The sequence below is a fragment of the Entelurus aequoreus genome, linkage group LG12 (genome assembly GCF_033978785.1).
Source record: "Entelurus aequoreus isolate RoL-2023_Sb linkage group LG12, RoL_Eaeq_v1.1, whole genome shotgun sequence".
Classification (NCBI taxonomy): domain Eukaryota; kingdom Metazoa; phylum Chordata; class Actinopteri; order Syngnathiformes; family Syngnathidae; genus Entelurus; species Entelurus aequoreus.
In genome coordinates, this window is record NC_084742.1 from 41548831 (window position 1) to 41571597 (window position 22767).

At 38.5% G+C, this 22767-nt stretch overlaps 1 protein-coding gene across 3 annotated transcripts in view; it reads right to left on the reverse strand.

Annotated features, from left to right (window-relative positions):
* Positions 1 to 22767, reverse strand: part of arap2 (ArfGAP with RhoGAP domain, ankyrin repeat and PH domain 2) — a 275757-nt gene that overhangs the window by 15149 nt on the left and 237841 nt on the right. For all 3 annotated transcript variants that reach the window (XM_062065971.1, XM_062065972.1, XM_062065973.1), the window contains 6 exons: positions 22516 to 22633; positions 10260 to 10388; positions 10050 to 10186; positions 5795 to 5877; positions 959 to 994; positions 819 to 882 (listed from right to left, as the gene is read on the reverse strand). In XM_062065971.1, the coding sequence (XP_061921955.1) occupies positions 819 to 882; positions 959 to 994; positions 5795 to 5877; positions 10050 to 10186; positions 10260 to 10388; positions 22516 to 22633 (567 nt within the window). The remainder of the gene's footprint in view (positions 1 to 818; positions 883 to 958; positions 995 to 5794; positions 5878 to 10049; positions 10187 to 10259; positions 10389 to 22515; positions 22634 to 22767) is intronic.

A 22767-nucleotide genomic window follows, 5' to 3' on the forward strand; every position in this document is an offset into this window, starting at 1 on the left:
GGCTACAAAAACACCCCCACCTGTAACTTTACTAGCTCCTGTAATTTCAATAAACCCGAATTAATAAATAATATGTTAGTGTGTTCTAAGTAATCTACTTTATGAATAATCCTTAAGGCTCTTTTCTGTAGTTGATACACAGAAAGTTGCGGTGCACAAGGAATACAATTTGAAACGTCATTATACAACTAGTCATGCTGAAGAGTATGCAAAATACCAGGCAGATGAGAGAGTGAACCGGGTTGCAAATATAAAACCAGTCTACTGAGGCAACAAGATTTCGTCAAGAAAGCAAGCGAAAAGAGCAATGCAGCAGTCAAAGCTAGCTACAAGGTGAGTGAGATGGTTACTAGGGCGGGAAAGCCATTCAAAGAAGGTGAATTCATTAAAAAGTGCATGTTAGATTTTTTTTAAGAAATCTTTTCTTGCGGCCCAGCCTCACCCAGTTTCTGCATCCAGTGGCCCCCAGGTAAATTGAGTTTGAGACCCCTGCTCTATAGCTTGTTGTATTTGGATCCTAGTAGATCAGGCCCCAAGTGTTACCAAATGGGAGACTAATGACAGAAGAGGTTTTCAAGGTTTGGCTTCTTCTTGGCAACATTGCGAGCCATTAAAAATACTTTTGTTTACACAGTAGACACATAACAATAGTCGCACTTCCTGTCCCTCACCTGGTATGCAGAGTGTGGGAAATTGGTATACCTCAAGACTGTACCAAAAAATCTAATTACAAATACATGTAGCGTTGCACCCCCACTGTTTTTTGACAGCTTAAGTGATGAAAGAATAAAAGTGTGAAAAAAAATTACATACTGTACCTTCATCCTAACGATGTCCGTCACCCAGCCCACCTGCATCTCCTTCTCCTCGCAGCAGAAATGCCTGCAAGAGGAGACACCTTTTTTAACATGGTAGCCTTTTAATTTACTGTGCACATTCATGGACGCTAGCGACTCACCACTGCTGTTTCTCTGTGTAGACCGTGAAGCCCCAGCTGTTTCACGAGAAAAAAAGCAAGTCAGTTTATTTTTATTTGTGTTTATTGTGAAGAGCGGAATTAATAACCAGCAAAGCTCCTCCCGGCCATGAGTATTGGAAGAGCACAATATGGTGTTGTCATGCATAAAGAGGCCACCAGCCACTCGCTTGGAAATACTACACAACTACTAGCATTACTTCTTTCTATGTAAGACCATCTTTCTTTTTCAAGACCGGTTTTAAAAAAAATGTTTTAAGCCAAAAATAAATAAATACATTTAATATCAGTTAAATAATTTTACGTTCATCATATTGTATTAATCATTTTTCAAATACGTACAAACAGGTACCAATAGGTTAAAAAAGTAGGTTTTGTATACCGTATTTTCCGGGCCATAGGGCGCACCTGATTACAAACCCTGTTTCCATGAGTTGGGAAATTGTGTTAGATGTAAATATAAACGGAATACAATGATTTGCAAATCATTTTCAACTCATATTCAGTTGAATATGCTACAAAGACAACATATTTGATTTTCAAACTGATAAACATTTTTTTTTTGCAAATAATCATTAACTTTAGAATTTGATGCCAGCAACACGTGACAAAGAAGTTAAGAAAGGTGGCAACGAATACTGATAAAGTTGAGAAATGCTCATCAAATACTTATTTGGAACATCCCACAGGTGAACAGGCAAATTGGGAACAGGTGGGTGCCATGATTGTGTATAAAAGTAGATTCCATGAAATGCTCAGTCATTCACAAACAAGGATGGGGCGAGGGTCACCACTTTGTCAACAAATGCGTGAGCAAATTGTTGAACAGTTTAAGAAAAACCTTTCTCAACCAGCTATTGCAAGGAATTTAGGGATTTCACCATCTACGGTCCGTAATATCATCAAAGGGTTCAGAGAATCTGGAGAAATCACTGCACGTAAGCAGCTAAGCCTGTGACCTTCGATCCCTCAGGCTGTACTGCATCAACAAGCGACATCAGTGTGTAAAGGATAACACCACATGGGCTCAGGAACACTTCAGAAACCCACTGTAAGTAACTACAGTTGGTCGCTACATCTGTAAGTGCAAGTTAAAACTCTCCTATGCAAGGCGAAAACCGTTTATCAACAACACCCAGAAACGCCGTCGGCTTCGCTGGGCCTGAGCTCATCTAAGATGGACTGATACAAAGGGGAAAAGTGTTCAGTGGTCCTGACGAGTCCACATTTCAAATTGTTTTTGGAAACTGTGGACGTCGTGTCCTCCGGACCAAAGAGGAAAAGACCCATCCGGATTGTTATAGGCGCAAAGTTCAAAAGCCAGCATCTGTGATGGTATGGGGGTGTATTAGTGCCCAAGACATGGGTAACTTACACATCTGTGAAGTCACCATTAATGCTGAAAGGTACATACAGGTTTTGGAGCAACATATGTTGCCATCCAAGCAACGTTACCATGGACGCCCCTGCTTATTTCAGCAAGACAATGCCAAGCCACGTGTTACATCAACGTGGCTTCATAGTAAAAGAGTGCGGGTACTAGACTGGCCTGCCTGTAGTCCAGACCTGTCTCCCATTGAAAATGTGTGGTGCATTATGAAGCCTAAAATACCACAACGGAGACCCCGGACTGTTGAACAACTTAAGCTGTACATCAAGCAAGAATGGGAAATAATTCCATCTGAGAAGCATCAAAAATGTGTCTCCTCAGTTCCCAAACGTTTACTGAGTGTTGTTAAAAAGAAAGGCCATGTAACACAGTGGTGAACATGCCCTTTCCCAACTACTTTGGCACGTGTTGCAGCCATGGAATTCTAAGTTAATTATTATTTGCAAAAAAAAAAAAAGTTTATGAATTTGAACATCAAATATCTTGTCTTTGTAGTGCATTCAATTGAATATGGGTTGAAAAGGATTTGCGAATCATTGTATTCCGTTTATATTTACATACATATATTTACACAATTTCCCAACTCATATTAAGTTAAAGTTAAAGTACCAATGATTGTCACACACACACTAGGTGTGGTGAAATTTGTCCTCTGCATTTGACCCATCCCCTTGATCACCCACTGGGAGGTGAGGGGAGCAGTGGGCAGCAGCATAGCCGCGCCCGGGAATCATTTTTGGTGGTTTAACCCCCATTTCCAACCCTTGATGCTGAGGGGATATGGAAACTGGGTTCGTATAAAGCGCACTGACGGTCTTTTTTTTTTTTTTTAAATGTCTTAATGGAAAACACTTCCTTGTGGTCTACATAACATGTAATGGTGGTTCTTTGGTCAAAATGTTGCATAGATTATGTTTTGCTGATCATCTTCAAGTCACTTTCTGACAGTCGCTTCAGGATGCGCCGTTTTGTGGGCGGTCTTATTTACGTGGCTCACCTCCGACAGCGTCTTCTCCCCGTCATCTTTGTTGTAGCGACAAGACAAGATATTTAATGTTCTAACTGAGAAACTAAATTTTTTTGGGCAAATAATCATTTACATAGAATTTAAAAATGGCAAAAAAGTTGGCAGAGGGGCATTGTTACCACTGTGTTACCACGCTGTTGTAACATGTGGCTTGGCATTGTCTTGCTGAAATATGAGAATGTTGCTTGGATGGCAACTTATGTTGCTCCAAAACCTGTATGTACCTTTCAGCATTAATGGTGACTTCACAGATGTGTAAGTTACCCATGTCTTGGGCACTAATACACCCCCATATCATCACAGATGCTGGCTTTTGAACTTTGCGTCTATAACAATCCGGATGGTTCTTTTCCTCTTTGGTCCGGAGGACACGACGTCCACAGTTTCCAAAAACATATTGAAATGTGGACTCGTCAGACCACAGAACACTTTTCCACTTTGTATCAGTCCATCTTAGATGAGCTCAGGCCCAGCAAAGCCGACGGCGTTTCTGGGTGTTGTTGATAAACGGTTTTCGCCTTGCATAGGAGAGTTTTAACTTGCACTTACAGATGTAGTGACCAACTGTAGTTACTGACAGTGGGTTTCTGAAGTGTTCCTGAGCCCATGTGGTGATATCCTTTACACACTGATGTTGCTTATTAATGCAGTACCGCCTGAGGGATCAAAAGTCACAGGCTTGCCGCTTACGTGCAGTGATTTCTCCAGATTCTCTGAACCCTTTGATGATATTACAGACCGTAGATGGTGAAATCCCTAAATTCGTTGCAATAGCTGGTTGAGAAATGTTGTTCTTAAACTGTTCGACAATTTGCTCATGCATTTGTTTACAAAGTGGTCGCCCTCGCCCCATCCTTGTTTGTGAATGACTGAGCATTTCACGGAAGCTGCTTTTATACATTCTACAGAGGCACTATAGAGAGCCTGCTGACCAACAGCATCTCTGTCTGGACTGGAGCCTGCAGTGCCTCAGACTGGAAGTCTCTCCAGAGAGTGGTGAGGACGGCGGAAAAGATCATCAGGACTTCCTCTTCCTCCTATCCAGGAGATCGCAAAAAGCCGCTGCCTGACCACGGCTCAGAAAATCTGCAAAGACTCCTCCCACCCCCACCAAGGACTGTTTTCACTGCTGGACTCTAGGAAGAGGTTCCGCAGCCTCCGAAGCAGAACCTCCAGGTTCTGTAACAGCTTCTTCCCTCAGGCCGTAAGACTCTTTAATGCATCATAATTAAATTATCCCCTCAACTCCCCCCAAAATGGATTAACTCGCTGGAATAAAAAAGACAATATAACATACATCCATAAAAGTGGACGCATGTGAAAAAGTGCAATATACTTATCTGTACAGTAATCTATTTATTTATTTATATATATTTATATATATTTATTTATTTTATATATATATTATATATTATATATATTATTTATATATATTAATTTATTTATACATGCACCTTATTGCTTTTTTTATCCTGCACTACCATGAGTTTATGTAACGAAATTTCGTTCTTATATGTGCTGTAAAGTTCAATTTGAATGACAATAAAAAGGAAGTCTAAGTCTAAGTCTAAGTCTATACCCAATCATGGCACCCACCTGTTCCCAATTTGCCTGTTCACCTGTGGAATGTTCCAAATAGGTGTTTGATGAACATTCCTCAACGTTCTCAGTCTTTTTTGCCACTAGTGCCAGCTTTTTTGAAACATGCTGCAGGCATTAAATTCCAAATGAGCTAATATTTGCAAAAAATTCAGTTTTTCAGTTCGGAAGTTAAGTATTTTGTCTTTGCAGTCTATTCAATTGAATATAGGTTGAAAAGGATTTGCAAATTATTGTAGTCTGTTTTTATTTACTATTTACACACCGTGCCAACTTTACTGGTTTTGGGTTTTACAGATTGTTTAACGCAAGGTATTTGGATCTTAGTAAATGAGGCCTTAAGTACAGTAGGTGTGCTTGTGTATGAGAGAGAGAGAGGGAGCAGTAGAGAGACAGAAAGTGAGAGAGAAAGAGAAACTAACTAATGAGGTGACTTTCCATGGCAGAAGAGGAGTGGAGGATGAGCAAAGCCTGGAGCAGCGCTGCAATAGTGATTCAGCTCTGCAGTTGCGGCCCGCTCACACACACACGCACACACACACACACACACACATGCAGGAGAGAGGGACCTCGGCCTAATGAGGTACTGGAGCGCTTCTCCATCCTCACCCCCTCAACTTTCTCTCTTTCCTCCTCGGCCTTCCAGTCTTGCTTTTACCACATCCCACTCAACAGTCTATTGATGACACCGCAGTTGCATCACCTTTTCCCTCTGCAGTCTCCGAGACCCTTCCCCCTCCGACCACATGCGTGACTCCCGCACTGCCACTCTCGCGTTTCCGACAGACAACAATTTGGCTACCTGCTTGGAGGCTTCATCTTCTTCTTCAGGCCCAGGTAGCACTTGGAAGCCTTAAGTTGGACCTCTCTCTCTGCTTTCGTGCTCTGAAACACACACACACACACACACACACACATGCATAGTCGTACATGACCACATAGAAAACTGAGTTGTTGTGGATGTTTGTTAATTTTGTCCCTAGCATTGTTTTAGAGCGGGAATGTAACTTTTTGTCAAACACAGACCTGGTGTAAAGTGGAGCTAATGCATTTTACTACAAGCAGTGATGAATACTTACTTTCTTGAAAAAGTTTCTTATGTCCATTTTGCATCCGTTCACGTTCTTGTTCAGCAGTACTGTGTGCTAATGTGCTTCGTACACCTGCAGGACCGCAAGCAAGGTCGCAGGGAAAATGCGGACTGGATTTTGAGTGATGTGGGCATTTTCTATATGAACAAGTCCAAGGACCGCAAGCAAGGTCGCAGAGAAAATGCGGACTGGATTTTGAGTGATGTGGGCATTTTCTATATGAACAAGTGGAATGGATTGGATATCGACGCACTAAAGGGGATCTCTACCTTACGCTATGAAGTGAGGGGAAACTGAGTGAACAATGACAGGTTATATGATTATTTATTTAAACTCATATTCGGGCCACTTTATAATGAATATGTCGGCATGTATTTGTAAAAAAAAAAAAAAAAAAAAAAAAATAGATTTTTTATTTTTTTTATTTTTTTTAACACAAAATGATTTAGGGGAGCTTAAGAATATTTTAAAATAGGCCTAACAACGCCAAATATCAACATTTAAGCTTTGTTAAAAAAAATCAACAGACTTTCTTGCTTTTATGACAAAAGTCCACTCACCAACCAGCTCATCAGTATTTACAGAATGTAATTGGCTATTCAATGTGTCAGTCATCAATAATGTTGTAATTGGTTCCAGCTACGTATATTAGAAGAGGGGCTGGTACTTTCTAATACACAGAAGATAATTGGCTTTTGTGCCACAGCCCTAAAATCATCAGCCCGGAGGTTGGGTCTTGGGCGAAGTTGGGTGTTCCAACAGGACAATGACCCCAAACACATTTCAAAAGTGGTAAAGGAATGGCTAAATCAGGGTAGAATTAAGGTTTTAGAATGGCCTTCCCAAAGTCCTGACTTAAACGTGTGGACAATGCTGAAGAAACAAGTACATGTCAGAAAACCAACACATTTAGCTGAACTGCACCAATTTTGTCAAGAGGAGTTCTTTATTTTCTGTAATGCAATTAAAAAAACAAAAATGTCATACATTCTGGATTCATTACACATCAACTGAAGTATTGCAAGCCTTTTATTATTGTAATATTGCTGATTATGGCATACATCTTAAGAAAACTCAAAAATCGTATCTCAAAAAATTTGAATATTTCCTCAGACCAAGTAAAAAAAAAAGATTTATAACAGCAAAACAAAATCAAACATTTGAAAATGTCAATTAATGCACTCAGTACTTGATTGGGAATCCTTTTGCACGGATTACTGCATCAATGCGGCGTGGCATGGAGGCAATCAGCCTGTGGCATTGCTGAGGTGTTATGGATGCCCAGGATGCTTCAATAGCGGCCTTTAGCTCATTTGCATTATTGGGTCTGGTGTCTTTCAGCTTCTTCTTTACAATACCAAACAAATTCTCTATGGGGTTCAGGTCAGGGGAGTTGGCAGGCCAATCGTGGACAGTAATGCCATGGTCAGTACACCAGTTACTGGTGGTTTTGGGACTGTGGGCAGGTGCCAGATCATGCTGGAAAATAAAATCATCATCTCCATAGAGCTTTTCAACAGATGGAAGCATGTAGTGCTCTAAAATCTCTTGGTACACAGCTGCATTGACTCTGGACTTGATGAAACACAGTGGACCAACACCAGCAGCTGACATGGCTCCCCAAACCATTGTTGACTGTGGGAACTTCACACTGGATTTCAAGCAACTTGGATTTTGCTCCTCTCCAGCCTTCCTCCAGACTCTAGCGCCTTGACTTCCAAATGAAATACAAAACTTGCTTCCGTCTGAAAACAGGACTCTGGATCACTCTGCAACTGTCCAGTGCTTCTTCTCCATAGCCCAAGTCAGACGCTTCTAGAGATTTTAGAGCACTACATGCTTCCATCTGTTGAAAAGCTCTATGGAGATGATGATGATTTCATTTTCCAGCATGATCTGGCACCTGCCCACAGTCCCAAAACCACCAGTAACTGGTGTACTGACCATGGCATTACTGTCCTCGATTGGCCTGCCAACTCCCCTGACCTGAACCCCATAGAGAATTTGTGGGGTATAGTGAAGGAGAAGCTGAAAGACACCAGACCCAATAATGCAAATGAGCTAAAGGGCGCTATTGAAGCATCTTGGGCATCCATAACACCTCAGCAATGCCACAGGCTGATTGCCTCCATGCCACGCCGCATTGATGCAGTAATCCGTGCAACATTTTCAAATGTTTGATTTTGTTTTGCTGTTATAAATCTTTTTTTTTTTTACTTGGTTTGAGGAAATATTCAAATTTTTTGAGATACGATTTTTGAGTTTTCTTAAGCTGTATGCCATAATCATCAATATTAAAATAATAAAAGGCTTGCATGTTTCAGTTGATGTGTAATGAATCCAGAATGTATAACATTTTTGTTTTTTTAATTGCATTACAGAAAATAAAGAACTTTATCACAATATTCTAATTTTCTGAGACAGTCCTGTATATATATATATATATATATATATATATATATATATATATATATACATATATATATATATTTTTTTAAAATCTGTCCTTTCTAATCCATTTTCTACCGCTTGTTTCTCTCAGGGTCTCCTAAGTGCTCAGGCAAATCATATTGTCTAAAAATGCCTTTTCCCATTGATAACGTAACATCATCGCGCGGCAAGTGCGCGCTCTTTCAGTCAATTAGTGCGCGAGGAATATATATATAACTCTCTGGAATATAAAGACAATATAACACACATCCATAAACGTGGATGCATATGCAATAAGTGCAATATATTTATCTGTACAGTAATCCATTTATTTATATCTGCACCTTATTGCTCTTTTATCCTGCAATGAGCTAATGCAACAAAATGTAGTTCTTATCTGTACTGTAAAGTTCAAATTTGAATAACAATAAAAGTAAGTCCAAGTCTTTATATAAGTTAAAGTTAAAGTACCAATGATTGTCACACATGTATATATATATATATATATATATATACAGGTATATATATATATATATATATATGTATATATATATATATATATATAGACAGCCCGGCCCACGGCCAAATATTTTTAACCCAATGCGGCCCCCGAGTCAAAGAGTCTGGGTACCCCTGCTGTAGAGGATAATGGTTCTCCGAAATATAGAAAATAAGACCATTCGTCGTGTCCGGCCCCCTCGGATCTTAGCTTTCTGGAAATATGGCCCCCAAAACAACTTAGTTAAATATCCTTTATGTAGACTATAACATTTGAATTTCAACAAAATGAGCTTTCCAATGGCGTACAACTTGCCTAGATATGCGAAAAAGGGGTTGGCGTACCCTTTTTCGTGATTAAAATGCAACATCCTTTTTGGTTCATGTTGTCCATTTAAGGGTGCATGACTACAATTGCAATAAATTCAAGAAAACATTCCTATGAAGTACAAACTTTGACATCGCTACATTCTCTCCTTTTCCCAATCCCGCTTTCACCCATTTGCATTAAACACAAAGCTGGCCATAATCACAGAGGGCAAAGCACATCAATTAAGCATCACTTTGCATTTATAGCGTAATTATCTTAGCATTTAGATTTCAAGAGGAACCTTAACACTCTAGTCCCCCAAGCTCTCGCCCGCCCCCATCCCCGTTCCTTTATTCCTCCATACCAGAATGACTACGCCTTCATTAATTATTAACACTTCCTCACACGCCTTTACAAATCCCATGTTTCAACTGCAGAGAAGACATAGCCTCCAGGGAACGCCGGCCCGTTGGTACACTCTTCCCAAGCGCCATTCTTTTATGGAAGTCAGCAGGAATTCTCTTCCCTACTTAATCTGAAAAACCACAGTCAAGCTATGTCACCAGGGAGATGGAGCTGCAAGGATTTCAGGCGGCAAGTGTCTGAAAGTAGAACCCAAAATACGATATCCCGGCACACTAGGCTGCTGTGTTGAAACGAGGTAAAAGCCACGAGTGTTTACCGGCGATGTGGTGCTGAGATTAGGCAGAAAATAAAAAAGCGCTCACTTTGATATCTCTGTAGAGGAGCAGCTTCTCGGCGCGAAGCACCACGTATTTGTCCTGGAATTTGTGCCCCGATAGCAGTTTGGTGCAGCCGTCGTTGAACTTAAGATATTCGCCTCTTACCAGCTGCTTCTGGTCCACTATGAGGGGGGAGAAAAAAGCCCCGTTCAAAACTTAATACTGAATATATTTAGAATGAGTGATGTGTTCTACCTTTGTCTTTAGGGCCTCCTGCAGCCCCTGCAAACTTCTTTAAAACAAGAAAAGCAGAACTAGGACAGTCCAGTGTGCTCCACTCCAACACCTGCTCTAGAATCTTCTCGCTGTGGTGCAACGGCCGCTCTGTCCAAAAGCACAAGAAGGTAAAACGCAATCATGTAAAAAAATAAAATAAAATAGGATGCCATGTGCAGTATTTGTACAGTATCTTCTACTACTACTACACACAAAAGGGTGCAATTTTGTGGAAACATGCACCCCTACTGTTTTGCATGTGGTATTGTTTTTCTGACATAAACACAACATGATGGCGCTATTTTTAAATCCCAAAAGTCTGTTTTGACTTGAAATTTCTAACACAACTACTGAAATTTCTGCAAAATTTGGTACACACCTTTTAGGGGTCGGATAGGCACAACATTTGAGTGAGATTGGTTAAAACAACATGGCTTTCCACATGTCATTGACAATTTGTCTAAGGCAGAGGTGTCCAAACTTTTTCCACTGAGGGCCGCACACGGAAAAATTCGGGGGCCATTTTGATATTTTTCATTTTCAAACCGTAACAAAATATATGGATTTGTTTTTTGTTTTTTAACCTTCAGGGCTCTCGGGGACCATAAAGGGTCTAAGTCATTAAAATGTTAAAAACAATCCAAATTATTATTGTATTTTTTTATTTAACGCTTACAGTAAATCTCTACAGTATATCAACTTCAGGTTGATGTAAAGTTAAATAAATTAAAAAAAAGGTTTTATGCCTTTTCTGTCAAAGACAACTTTGTGTTTTATAATAAAACTGAAATATGCAGTATTTCCCCCACTGCACAAAACATTCCGAAAGCAATGTTTGATGTGAAGTAATTAGAGCCTTAAAAAGATCAATAATGCAGGACACCATTGATTTTAATTCATTATCATTTTTGAGTAATCACTGTGAAAAGATAAATAAAATCTCATTAAATATATTTGGGATCCACAAGGTGCCCCACTCATAAAGTGATACATTTTTATTAGGTTTTTTTACTTTAAACACTTAAGTTACGAGATCAACTTCAGATATATCTGTCGATTTTACATTTCAACTATTATTTTGTTTGTTTTTATGCTCTTTTGTCAAAGAAAGGAGCCTTGAATAGGTCAATAATTCATTATAACATTGATTTTTTTTTTTTTTGGAGCAATGGCAAAAAAAAGAAAAATAAAGATAGACAAAAGAAAAATAAACAGCCTGCATGGCAGCTTTGTGTCAACATTGCAACTCATTCCACTTTTTGTAATGTTTTTTTTTATTTTTGCAATAGCATTTCCAGAATGTGTCGCGGGCCGGTAAACAATTAGCTGCGGGCCGCAAATGGCCCCCGGGCCGCACTTTGGACACCCCTGGTCTAAGGATAATATACCATATTTTCCGGACTATAAGGCACACTTAAAATCACTTTTTTCCCCTCAAAACTCCACAGTGCACCTTATAACCCGGTGCGCCTAATGTACGGAATAAATCTGGTTTTGCTTACCGACCTCGAAGCAACTTTATTTTGTACATGGTGTAATGATAAGTGTGACTGCACTATGATGGCAATATGACCCAAGTAAACAACGCCAACATTTTATATGTTCCATTGTAAATATAGAACATTACACACGGTGCTCAAAAATCTATCAAAATGTTTTAGTATGACTTAGGTAAGCTATGAAGCAGCACCGCTTGATGGATTATCGGCGCATTAAACATGAATATTATTATGGTGTGTGTATAAGGTAAGACATATTATCTGCCGTTTGGTTTCGCAATATTATGCAAAGGCAACTTTTCTTACCTTCTGGTACCTGCTGATGTGTATTTGGGATCTGCATAAATCATGAAAAATTGTACGCATCTGCCTTTGTAGTCCGTGGCGACACCGTAGTCGATAAGCTTCTTCTTTTTCTCTATCTTCTTGTTATGTGACATTCATCCGCCGCTGTTGCCATTTCTAATATAAAGTAGTGTAAAGTTTTTACTTATATCTGTCAGTAAACTCGCCATGAAAGTGCTAAAACATACCGGTGTAGTGAGTTGACATTATTCACCCAAGGAACTTTAGTTATTAGAGTTACGGTCGGATGTTTTTTCACGGGACACATTTCCGGCGTTGTTGTTGTTTCCAGATGAGGAGATGCTGCTCCGTTATTGATTTAAGTAAAGTCTGAATGTCATTAAAACAGTTAGCTCCATCTTTTGACACTTCTTCCACTCGCGTCCTTGCACGCTACACCGCTACAACAAAGATGACGGGGAGAAGACGCTGCCAAAGGTGAGCCACGTAAATAAGACCGCTCACACAACAGCGCATCCTGAAGCGACTGTCAGACAGCGGCTTGAAGATGATCTGTAAAACATAATCTATGCAACATTTTGACCAAAGAACCACCATGACATGTTATGTAGACCACAAGGAAGTGTCTTCAAATTACAAAAAAAAATACAAATATGACTCCTTTAATGCGCCCTATAATCCGGTGCGCCTTATATATGGAAGATCGAAAATAGACCATTCATCGGCAGTGCGCCTTATAATCCGGTGCGCCCTATGGTCCGGAAAATACGGTATAACAATTATACAATAATATAAATCATAGAGAACATCTATATTACATGTCTACCAACATGCCTTGCAACCCAAAGGGAAGGGGGTGGGTAAGTACAGTGTCCATGACCTATAAATAGCCTGACTCATTCTAATGAACTGCACAACAAAATGATGCTTCACGAACAGGGAAGCTATCTTGAGCGGATCAAGATATGATTATAAAAACACACTCATGTGCAAAATAGACCTATTATCTCCACCTAATTGGCGGACAGGGTGCATATTTTCAGCAACAAGAACTCCGCTAATTTGTGCAGCACAGATTCTGCTCTGATGCCTCCATGGCTACAGTTATTCATAACCTGAGGAGGTAAAAAGGCCCGCAATGGCATCACTTATTCATAGAGCCGGTTTTATCGTCTTCGGAATCTCCAGACTGTGGAATTAGTTTCCTGACAAATATTAGCTGCCCATTTTCTGCCCATTGTCCTTCCTAACAGTTTATTTGCAGCTACCCTCCAAAACGCCTAACAAGTGCTTTTAGGAGCCATCAGAATCGCCTTCACAGTCCGCCTCCTGTCTTTTATGGGAACATGTGAGTAGGCCAACTAACATAAGGGACTGTCGCTGAACTTGACGGCCGAGCTCAAATTTGCCTTCAGTGGCGGCATCGAGATCTGCGCCTCAATGTGCATCACAATGCAACAAGACTAGAGGAAGTGGGTCAACTCCCAGCGCTGGAGGATATAGGCAAATTATGACATATGATGTGGGAATTCATTGGTGTACATATCATTAAAACGTGACTTGTTTTTGCATTGACGCCACAAGATTAATCGTCTCTGCAGGAGGTCTTTGGAGACGAGGAGTGGACTTTAGGAACTGCTAAGGTGGTACTGCTGGAAGTGACAATAAAAAAGAAAAACCTGTTGGCAATATTCAGTATTCATAATCAGAACCTGTTAGTCCAAGGGTCGGCAACCCAAAATGTTGTGACCAAAAATAAAAATAAAAAAATCTCTCAAACGCAAATCTTCGTTGACAGAAATGTTGTATTTAAATTTTTATTCTACACATTTTTGCAACATTGTAAATCATTAGTAAAATGGAGGCTTCTCACAGGATGAGATAACTTCTGGAAATGACTGGCTCAGAATGGCCAAAGGTGTAGATGTGTGTGTCCAAATTTAAGGGAACGGCAGGCTGTCTTCTAATTGATTTATTACAACCTTTGCAAGCTGGGTAACGTTTGCTGTGGTCTGGAACAACATGGCACACAACTAAAAGAAATGCAGCCAATATTACATGCAGATAATGTGTCATGAGACATGCAAATATAAATTAAATACACAGAGGACATAAGTAAAGGGAAATTAAATGAGCTCAAAATATTCCTACAAACGAGGCATAATGATGCAATATGTAGCATGTTAGCATTGATTAGCTTGCAGTCATGGATTGACCAAATATGCCTGATAAGCACTCCAGCAAATCAATAAAAATCAACAAAGCTCACCTTTGTGCATTCACGCACAGCATAAAATGTTTGGTGGACAAAATGAGACAAAGAAGGAGTGGCAATATACAGGTCTTTCTGTGGCAGCATCGGAGAAATTTGTACATGTAAACAAACTACGATGAGTTCAAAGATCGCTGAAATTAGTAGGACAAAACGGTGCTTGCCAAATACTCTCATCAGTGAAGCATGTTTAATATAAACAGTGAGATTTTTAACAATTAGGAAAGTTTGTGTCATGTTTGTTCTCCTACAGAAGATATATTAAAACAAAAAAAAAATTTTTCCTTCATCTTTTTTCCATTTCACACATCTCTGAAAGAAGTCCAGGGAGCCACTAGGATGGCGCTAAAGCCTCGAGCCGCGGGTTGCTGACCCCCGTTTTTGTCCATTTAGCCATATTTCTCCTGTTCCTTCAATGTCCAAAATAGCTTTGGAAGATAAGAATTGAATATTAAATATTGAGGGGTGGATATGGTACCTCAGTTCTCAATAATTTTCTATAATGAGGAATGTTTTCACACACATCCCTGAGTTGAAATACATTTGAGAACCTGATATCTATTTATTTGTATACTTCAAGCTATTTGTTGATTAGCACTTCCTCCAAATAAAGAGCTTACCGTAATCCACTTTAGGACATTATAAATCCTCATTACCTACAGTATTCACAGTAAATCCAAGGGCTATGTATACTTCCTCATACTGTATTTCCTGGACAGCTTGTTGATTAATCGGAGTACTGCTGCCACCAAGCTTTAGGGCTTGTATCGTTCGAGTATGAACAATGAGGCTTATATTGGCAGTGACCCTGCCTCTCATGGCCCCTCTGACACCTAAACACGCCCCACTGTTTGAGAAGCGCTGGATTAAAGGTGCTGAATTTCACAGTGCCAAGCCCAGAAAAATACGTACAAGAAGACAACAAACAGCTAGCAAACGTTAACAACATTGGTCTAAGGCAGGTGTGTCCAAACTCTTGATATTTAAAGGCCTACTGAAACCCACTACTACCGACCACGCAGTCTGATAGTTTATATATCAATGATGAAATCTTAACATTGCAACACATGCCAATACGGCCGGGTTAGATTAGTAAATTGCAATTTTAAATTTCCCGCGAAATATCCTGTATGATGACGTTTGCGCGTGACGTCACGGATTGTAGCGGACATTTTGGGACACCATTGTGGCCAGCTATTAAGTCGTCTGTTTTCATCGCAAAATTCCACAGTATTCTGGACATCTGTGTTGGTGAATCTTTTGCAATTTGTTTAATGAACAATGGAGATAGCAAAGAAGAAAGCTGTAGGTGGGAAGCGGTGTATTAGCGGCCGGCTGCAGCAACACAAACACGTAGCGGCTACGTTGTAGCCGGTGTTTCATTGTTTACATTACCGAACGATGACAGTCAAGCTTTACCATTAGCCTGTGGAAAACTGGGACAACATAGACTCTTACCAGGAGGACTTTGAGTTGGATACGCATGCTTGTGGAGATGGGACAACAGAGACTCTTACCAGGAGGACTTTGAGTTGGATACGCGCTACCGTGAGTACGCAGCTGCGGCTTCCAAACATTTGATCGCTTGCCCGTACGTGCGTGCCGCTATGTGCATGTCACGTACGTAACTTTGGGGAAATATATGTGCTGTATGAACTTTGCGGAGGTGAACGGTACTTTGGGCTGTGGGATTGAGTGTGTTGTGCGGGTGTTTGATTTGTATTGGCGGGTTATATGAACGGGAGGGGGGAGGTGTTTTTTATGTGGGATTCATTTGTGGCATATTAAATATAAGCCTGGTTGTGTTGTGGCTAATAGAGTATATATATGTCTTGTGTTTATTTACTGTTTTAGTCATTCCCAGCTGAATATCAGGTCCCACCCACCTCTCACAGCATCTTCCCTATCTGAATCGCTTCCACTGCCCTCTAGTCCTTTACTCTCACTTTCCTCATCCACAAATCTTTCATCCTTGCTCAAATTAATGGGGAAACCGTCGCTTTCTCTGTCCGAATCGCTCTCGCAGCTGGTGGCCATGATTGTAAACAATGTGCAGAAGTGAGGAGCTCCACAACCTGTGACGTCACGCTACTTCCGGTAAAGGCAAGGCTTTTTTATCAGCGACCAAAAGTTGCAAACTTTATCGTTGATGTTCTCTACTAAATCCTTTCAGCAAAAATATGGCAATATCGCGAAATGATCAAGTATGACACATAGAATGGATCTGCTATCCCCGTTTAAATAAGAAAATCTCATTTCAGTAGGCCTTTAATGTTTTATCGTTTATAGTGTAGTGTCGTCGGGGTCTGGTGTGGGGTTGGGGGTTGTTAATATGAGGTAAAGTTGTGTGTTGTCAGGTTGGTAGCTGCAGCTTGCTTTAATCAATACAAACTGAAGTGTCTCTAATCATTTCCTGATAATATCCTACATTTTTTATTTTTGTACAAAAAATTGTTACGTCACAATCAATGTTGTGCTGTGCGACGAAAAAAAATGTTACGTGTGAGTGTGTGGATGCGAGTAGATCAGTATGACAGCATTTTGGTGATAATTACCCTCGAAAATTGCACTTCATTGCAGGTTGTACTTAATTTTTACATGTTTGGCACACTTCCCCCTTCAATTTGATATGAGACTATTATGCAAACTTAAATCATTGCACTCGCTGATTACATGTAAAATTAACTGTAAACCTGATCACACACATCCCGTCTTCTTTCTGCCGGCGTGGGGTCTCTTGCTGGCTTGGGAACTGGTTGTCTCTTGCTTGTCCCGTGCCTTGTCCTCAGCCGGGCGTGTCTGTCTGCGAACGGTAGGGTAGGTCCTAGGGGCCCGGTCGCTGACAGGGCTGCCTGCCTGGGACCTATGGTCCCTTATTGTCTGGGCGACACACATGCTGTTTTGGGTGAGGTTTTCTGGGTGGCTGGGGGCCGTGTTTTGGCTCTCACACATACTGGGAGACAAATATACTGTATATGCATATATACATGCATATATGACTGTATTTACTGTTAAAATGTCGGTTACCGTACTTATTGAAAATTGCTTGAATGTTGAAAATGTGAGCAGAAAATGTTTCATCTTGTTAGTTCAACCTTAAGTGTTAGTAGTACTTTATTTAAATAAGAAAATAATTGTTTACTTGCTTGTTTGTATCCATAATTATTTCTACATAATTTCCTTACAAGAAATGACAAGAATATAGGAAACTTCACCTGCAGTGTTCAATATCCAGTATTTATTTCACAGTGAATTTTTTGGCTAAAATGTTACTGAATTGATTTAAACTTATTGAATTGTATTGGATCGAATCGTTCTAAAAAAAAAAAGAGATTGTATCGGCAACCACAAATATCGAATGGAATCATTGTTAAAACGAATCGTTACACCCCTACTACACTTGTACATAAATTCATACATACATATGCAGGTACATACGCACGCACATACGTATGTATATATTTGTGTAAATGTGTATATATATATATATATATATGTATGTATGTATGTATGTATGTATGTGTGTATGTATGTTTGTATATATGTATGTGTGTATGTATGTATGTGTGTATATATGTATGTATGTATATATATATATATATATATATATATATATATATATATATATATATATATATATATATATATATATATATATATATATATATATACATATATACAAATATCGAATGGAATCATTGTTAAAACGAATCGTTACACCCCTACTACACTTGTACATAAATTCATACATACATATGCAGGTACATACGCACGCACATACGTATGTATATATTTGTGTAAATGTGTGTATATATATATATATATATATATATATATATATATATATATATATATATATATATATATATATATATATATATATATATATATATATGTATGTATGTATGTATGTATGTATGTATGTGTGTATGTATGTTTGTATATATGTATGTGTGTATGTATGTATGTGTGTATGTATGTTTGTATATATGTATGTGTGTATGTATGTATGTGTGTATATATGTATGTATGTATATATATATATATATATATATATATATATATATATATATATATATATATATATATATATATATATATATATATATATATATATATATATATATATATATATATATATATATATATATATATTTACTGCCAATCAAAAGTTTGGGGTCACCAATTTTATGGAATAGCCTTCATTTCTAAGAACAAGAATAGACTGTCGAGTTTCAGATGAAAGTTCTCTTTTTCTGGCCATTTTGAGCGTTTAATTGACCCCACAAATGTGATGCTCCAGAAACTCAATCTGCTCAAAGGAAGGTCAGTTTTGTAGCTTCTGTAACGAGCTAAACATTTTTCAGATGTGTGAACATGATTGCGCAAGGGTTTTCTAATCATCAATTAGCCTTCTGAACCAATGAGCAAACACATTGTACCATTAGAACACTGGAGTGATAGTTGCTGGAAATGGGCCTCTATACACCTATGTAGATATTGCATCAAAAACCAGACATTTGCAGCTAGAATAGTCATTTACCACATTAGCAATGTATAGAGTGTATTTCTTTAAAGTTTAGACTAGTTTAAAGTTATCTTCATTGAAAAGTACAGTGCTTTTCCTTCAAAAATAAGGACATTTCAATGTGACCCCAAACTTTTGAACGGTAGTGTATATATATACATATATATATATATATATATATATATATATATATATATATATATATATATATATATATATATATATATATATATATATATATATATATATATATATATATATATATATATATATATATATATATATATATATATATATGTGTGTGTGTGTGTATATATATATGTCAGTACCATGCTTAAAACTAAGCATGGTACTGACCTTTGTATCTATGCACTGAAAGAAGTGATTGATATGTATAAAGGTAAGAACTCCTCAGTTTTAGTTGGCTATATTGACGCGTCGAAAGCCTTTGATAGAGTCAACCATCAGAAACTGTTTTTAAAACTGAAAGAGAGGGGCGTGCCTGATAGTATCATCAGAATTCTGTCATATTGGTATGCTAATCAGAGCATGCAGATCAGATGGGGCGATAAATGCTCTGCAACATTTAAGGTTGGGAGCCAGGGGGGAATTCTCTCCCCTGCCTTCTTCAATCTGTACAGCTCAATACCTGTAGAACAGGATGTGTACTTGGTAATACTGTGGTTAATCATTGTATGTATGCGGATGATTTAGCCATCCTGTCTCCTAGCAGTGCTGGCTTCCAACAGCTGCTGAATATATGTACAGATTATGGTTTAAAATATGATGTGAAATATAATGCCAAAAAGAGTGTCAATATGATATGTAGAACAAGAGAAGACAAGGACCTCTCTTTTCCTTCATTCTATCTGTTAGGACAGGTGCTGAGTGTTGTGTGATAAAACTAAGTATCTGGGGCACATCATTACAGATCTATTGGGTGATGATGATGACCTATACAGACAGCGGCGTATGCTGTATGCCCAAGCCAACATGCTGAGAAATAAATTTTATTATTCTACATACACTACCGTTCAAAAGTTTGGGGTCACCCAAACAATTTTGTAGAATAGCCTTAATTTCTAAGAACAAGAATAGACTGTCGAGTTTCAGATGAAAGTTCTCTTTTTCTGGCCATTTTGAGCGTTTAATTGACCCCACAAATGTGATGCTCCAGAAACTCAATCTGCTCAAAGGAAGGTCAGTTTTGTAGCTTCTGTAACGAGCTAAACTGTTTTCAGATGTGTGAACATGATTGCACAAGGGTTTTCTAATCATCAATTAGCCTTCTGAGCCAATGAGCAAACACATTGTACCATTAGAACACTGGAGTGATAGTTGCTGGAAGTGGGCCTCTATACATCTATGTAGATATTGCACCAAAAACCAGACATTTGCAGCTAGAATAGTCATTTACCACATTAGCAATGTATAGAGCGTATTTCTTTAAAGTTAAGACTAGTTTAAAGTTATCTTAAATAAGGACATTTCAATGCGACCCCAAACTTTTGAACGGTAGTGTATGATGTAAAGATAAACTTATGCAGAGCCTATTGCACTCCTCTGTATACTGCCCCCCTGTGGGTAAAGTATAAGCAGAAAAGCATACAGAAGCTGCAGGTTGCTTATAATGATTGTATGAGGCTTCTCTTGGGAATTCCAAGAAGCTCCAATGCAAGCCAGATGTTTGTTAGTGTTGGGGTGCCCACTTTTTCAGCGTTGCTACGCAACCTTATGCATAAGTTTATGTGTAGGGCATCTGAGTCTGGAAATTACATAATCTCTGTGATAACGAACCCTGGCCGCAGTTCTGTTAGGTACTCTGTTGGACACACCATCTCATTTCAATGTTTTTTCTTTATTTTCATGACTATTTACATTGTAGATTGTCACTGAAGGCATCAAAACTATGAACGCCTGTGAAGTAAAAACCCTTTCAGGTGACTACCTCTTGAAGCTCATCGAGAGAATGCCAAGAGTGTGCAAAACAGTAATCAGAGCAAAAGGTGGCTCTTTTGAAGAAACTGAAATATAAAACATGTTTTCAGTTATTTCACCTTTTTTTTGTTACGTACATAACTCCACATGTTCATAGTTTTGATGCCTTCAGTGACAATCTACAATGTAAATAGTCATGAAAATAAAGAAAACCCATTGAAAATTTTGGCCTGCACTGTATGTATGTATATATATATATATATATATATATATATATATATATATATATATATATATATATATATATATATATATATATATATATATATATATATATATATATATATATATATATATATATATATATACACATATATATAGATAGATAGATAGATAGATAGATAGATAGATAGATAGATAGATAGATAGATAGATAGATAGATAGATAGATAGATAGATAGATAGATAGATAGATAGATAGATAGATAGATAGATGGATAGATAGATAGATAGATAGATAGATAGATAGATAGATAGATAGATAGATAGGTGGATGTATATAGATATATCTAATAGATAGATATATCTATATATAGATATATTACTTTACAGGTATATATTATTACTTTACTTGCAGTCTGCTTTTGACCATGGGCCAATTTTTTTAGCCCAATGTGGCCCCTAAGTCAAAAAGTTTGGACACACCTGGTCTAAGGGAACATATTTAACATGATAATGTATATGTTTGTCACAATTAGCACATTTCGAAGTCCGCTGAAATCTTTACTGCTAACTTAACAGTATACAAATAAATACCTTTTTTTTTTAAACTGATCTCTGTCCTAAAGCTGAACACACTATGGGCCTGGGGCCGTACTTATCAAGCTTCTTAGAATTACTCCTAAGAAGTCTGCTAAGAGTTGACTTAAGAGTAAATAAATTCTTCGCTGATAGCTGCACTTAAAATTGCATAGGAGAGTTTTAACTTGCACTTACAGATGTAGCGACCAACTGTAGTTACTGACAGTGGGTTTCTGAAGTGTTCCTGAGCCCATGTGGTGATATCCTTTACACACTGATGTCACCTGTTGATGCAGTGCAGCCTGAGGGATCGAAGGTCACGGGCTTAGCTGCTTACGTGCAGTGATTTCTCCAGATTCTCTGAACCCTTTGATGATATTACGGACCGTAGATGGTGAAATCCCTAAATTCCTTGCAATAGCTGGTTGAGAAAGGTTTTTCTTAAACTGTTCAACAATTTGCTCACGCATTTGTTGACAAAGTGGTGACCCTCGCCCCATCCTTGTTTGTGAATGACTGAGCATTTCATGGAATCTACTTTTATACCCAATCATGGCACCCACCTGTTCCCAATTAGCCTGTTCTCCTGTGGGATGTTCCAAATAAGTGTTTGATGAGCATTCCTCAACTGTATCAGTATTTATTGTCACCTTTCCCAACTTCTTTGTCACGTGTTGCTGGCATCAAATTCTAAAGTTAATGACTATTAGCGGAAAAAAAAATGTTTATCAGTTTGAACATCAAATATGTTGTCTTTGTAGCATAATCAACTGAATATGGGTTGAAAAAGATTTGCAAATCATTGTATTCCGTTTATATTTACATCTAACACAATTTCCCAACTCATATGGAAACGGGGTTTGTACATCAGACAGAAATGTTGATCAGTACCTAACTCTGCATTCTCGATGACTTCAAACGTGGTCCACAAGTCATCAGAACTAAAGACGAGGTTCCTCATGCTCAGCACGGCCTCAACCAGCTCCGCAGATCGCATGCTGGGCGACACCTGCCACCAATAACAAAAACAACATAAACCAGATTAATGAGGAAATCTTTGAATATTTCCACGCAACACATGCTTTGAAGAGCCATTGAATATTTGATTATGACATTTATAAAGGCAGCGTTGTTGCCTCATTG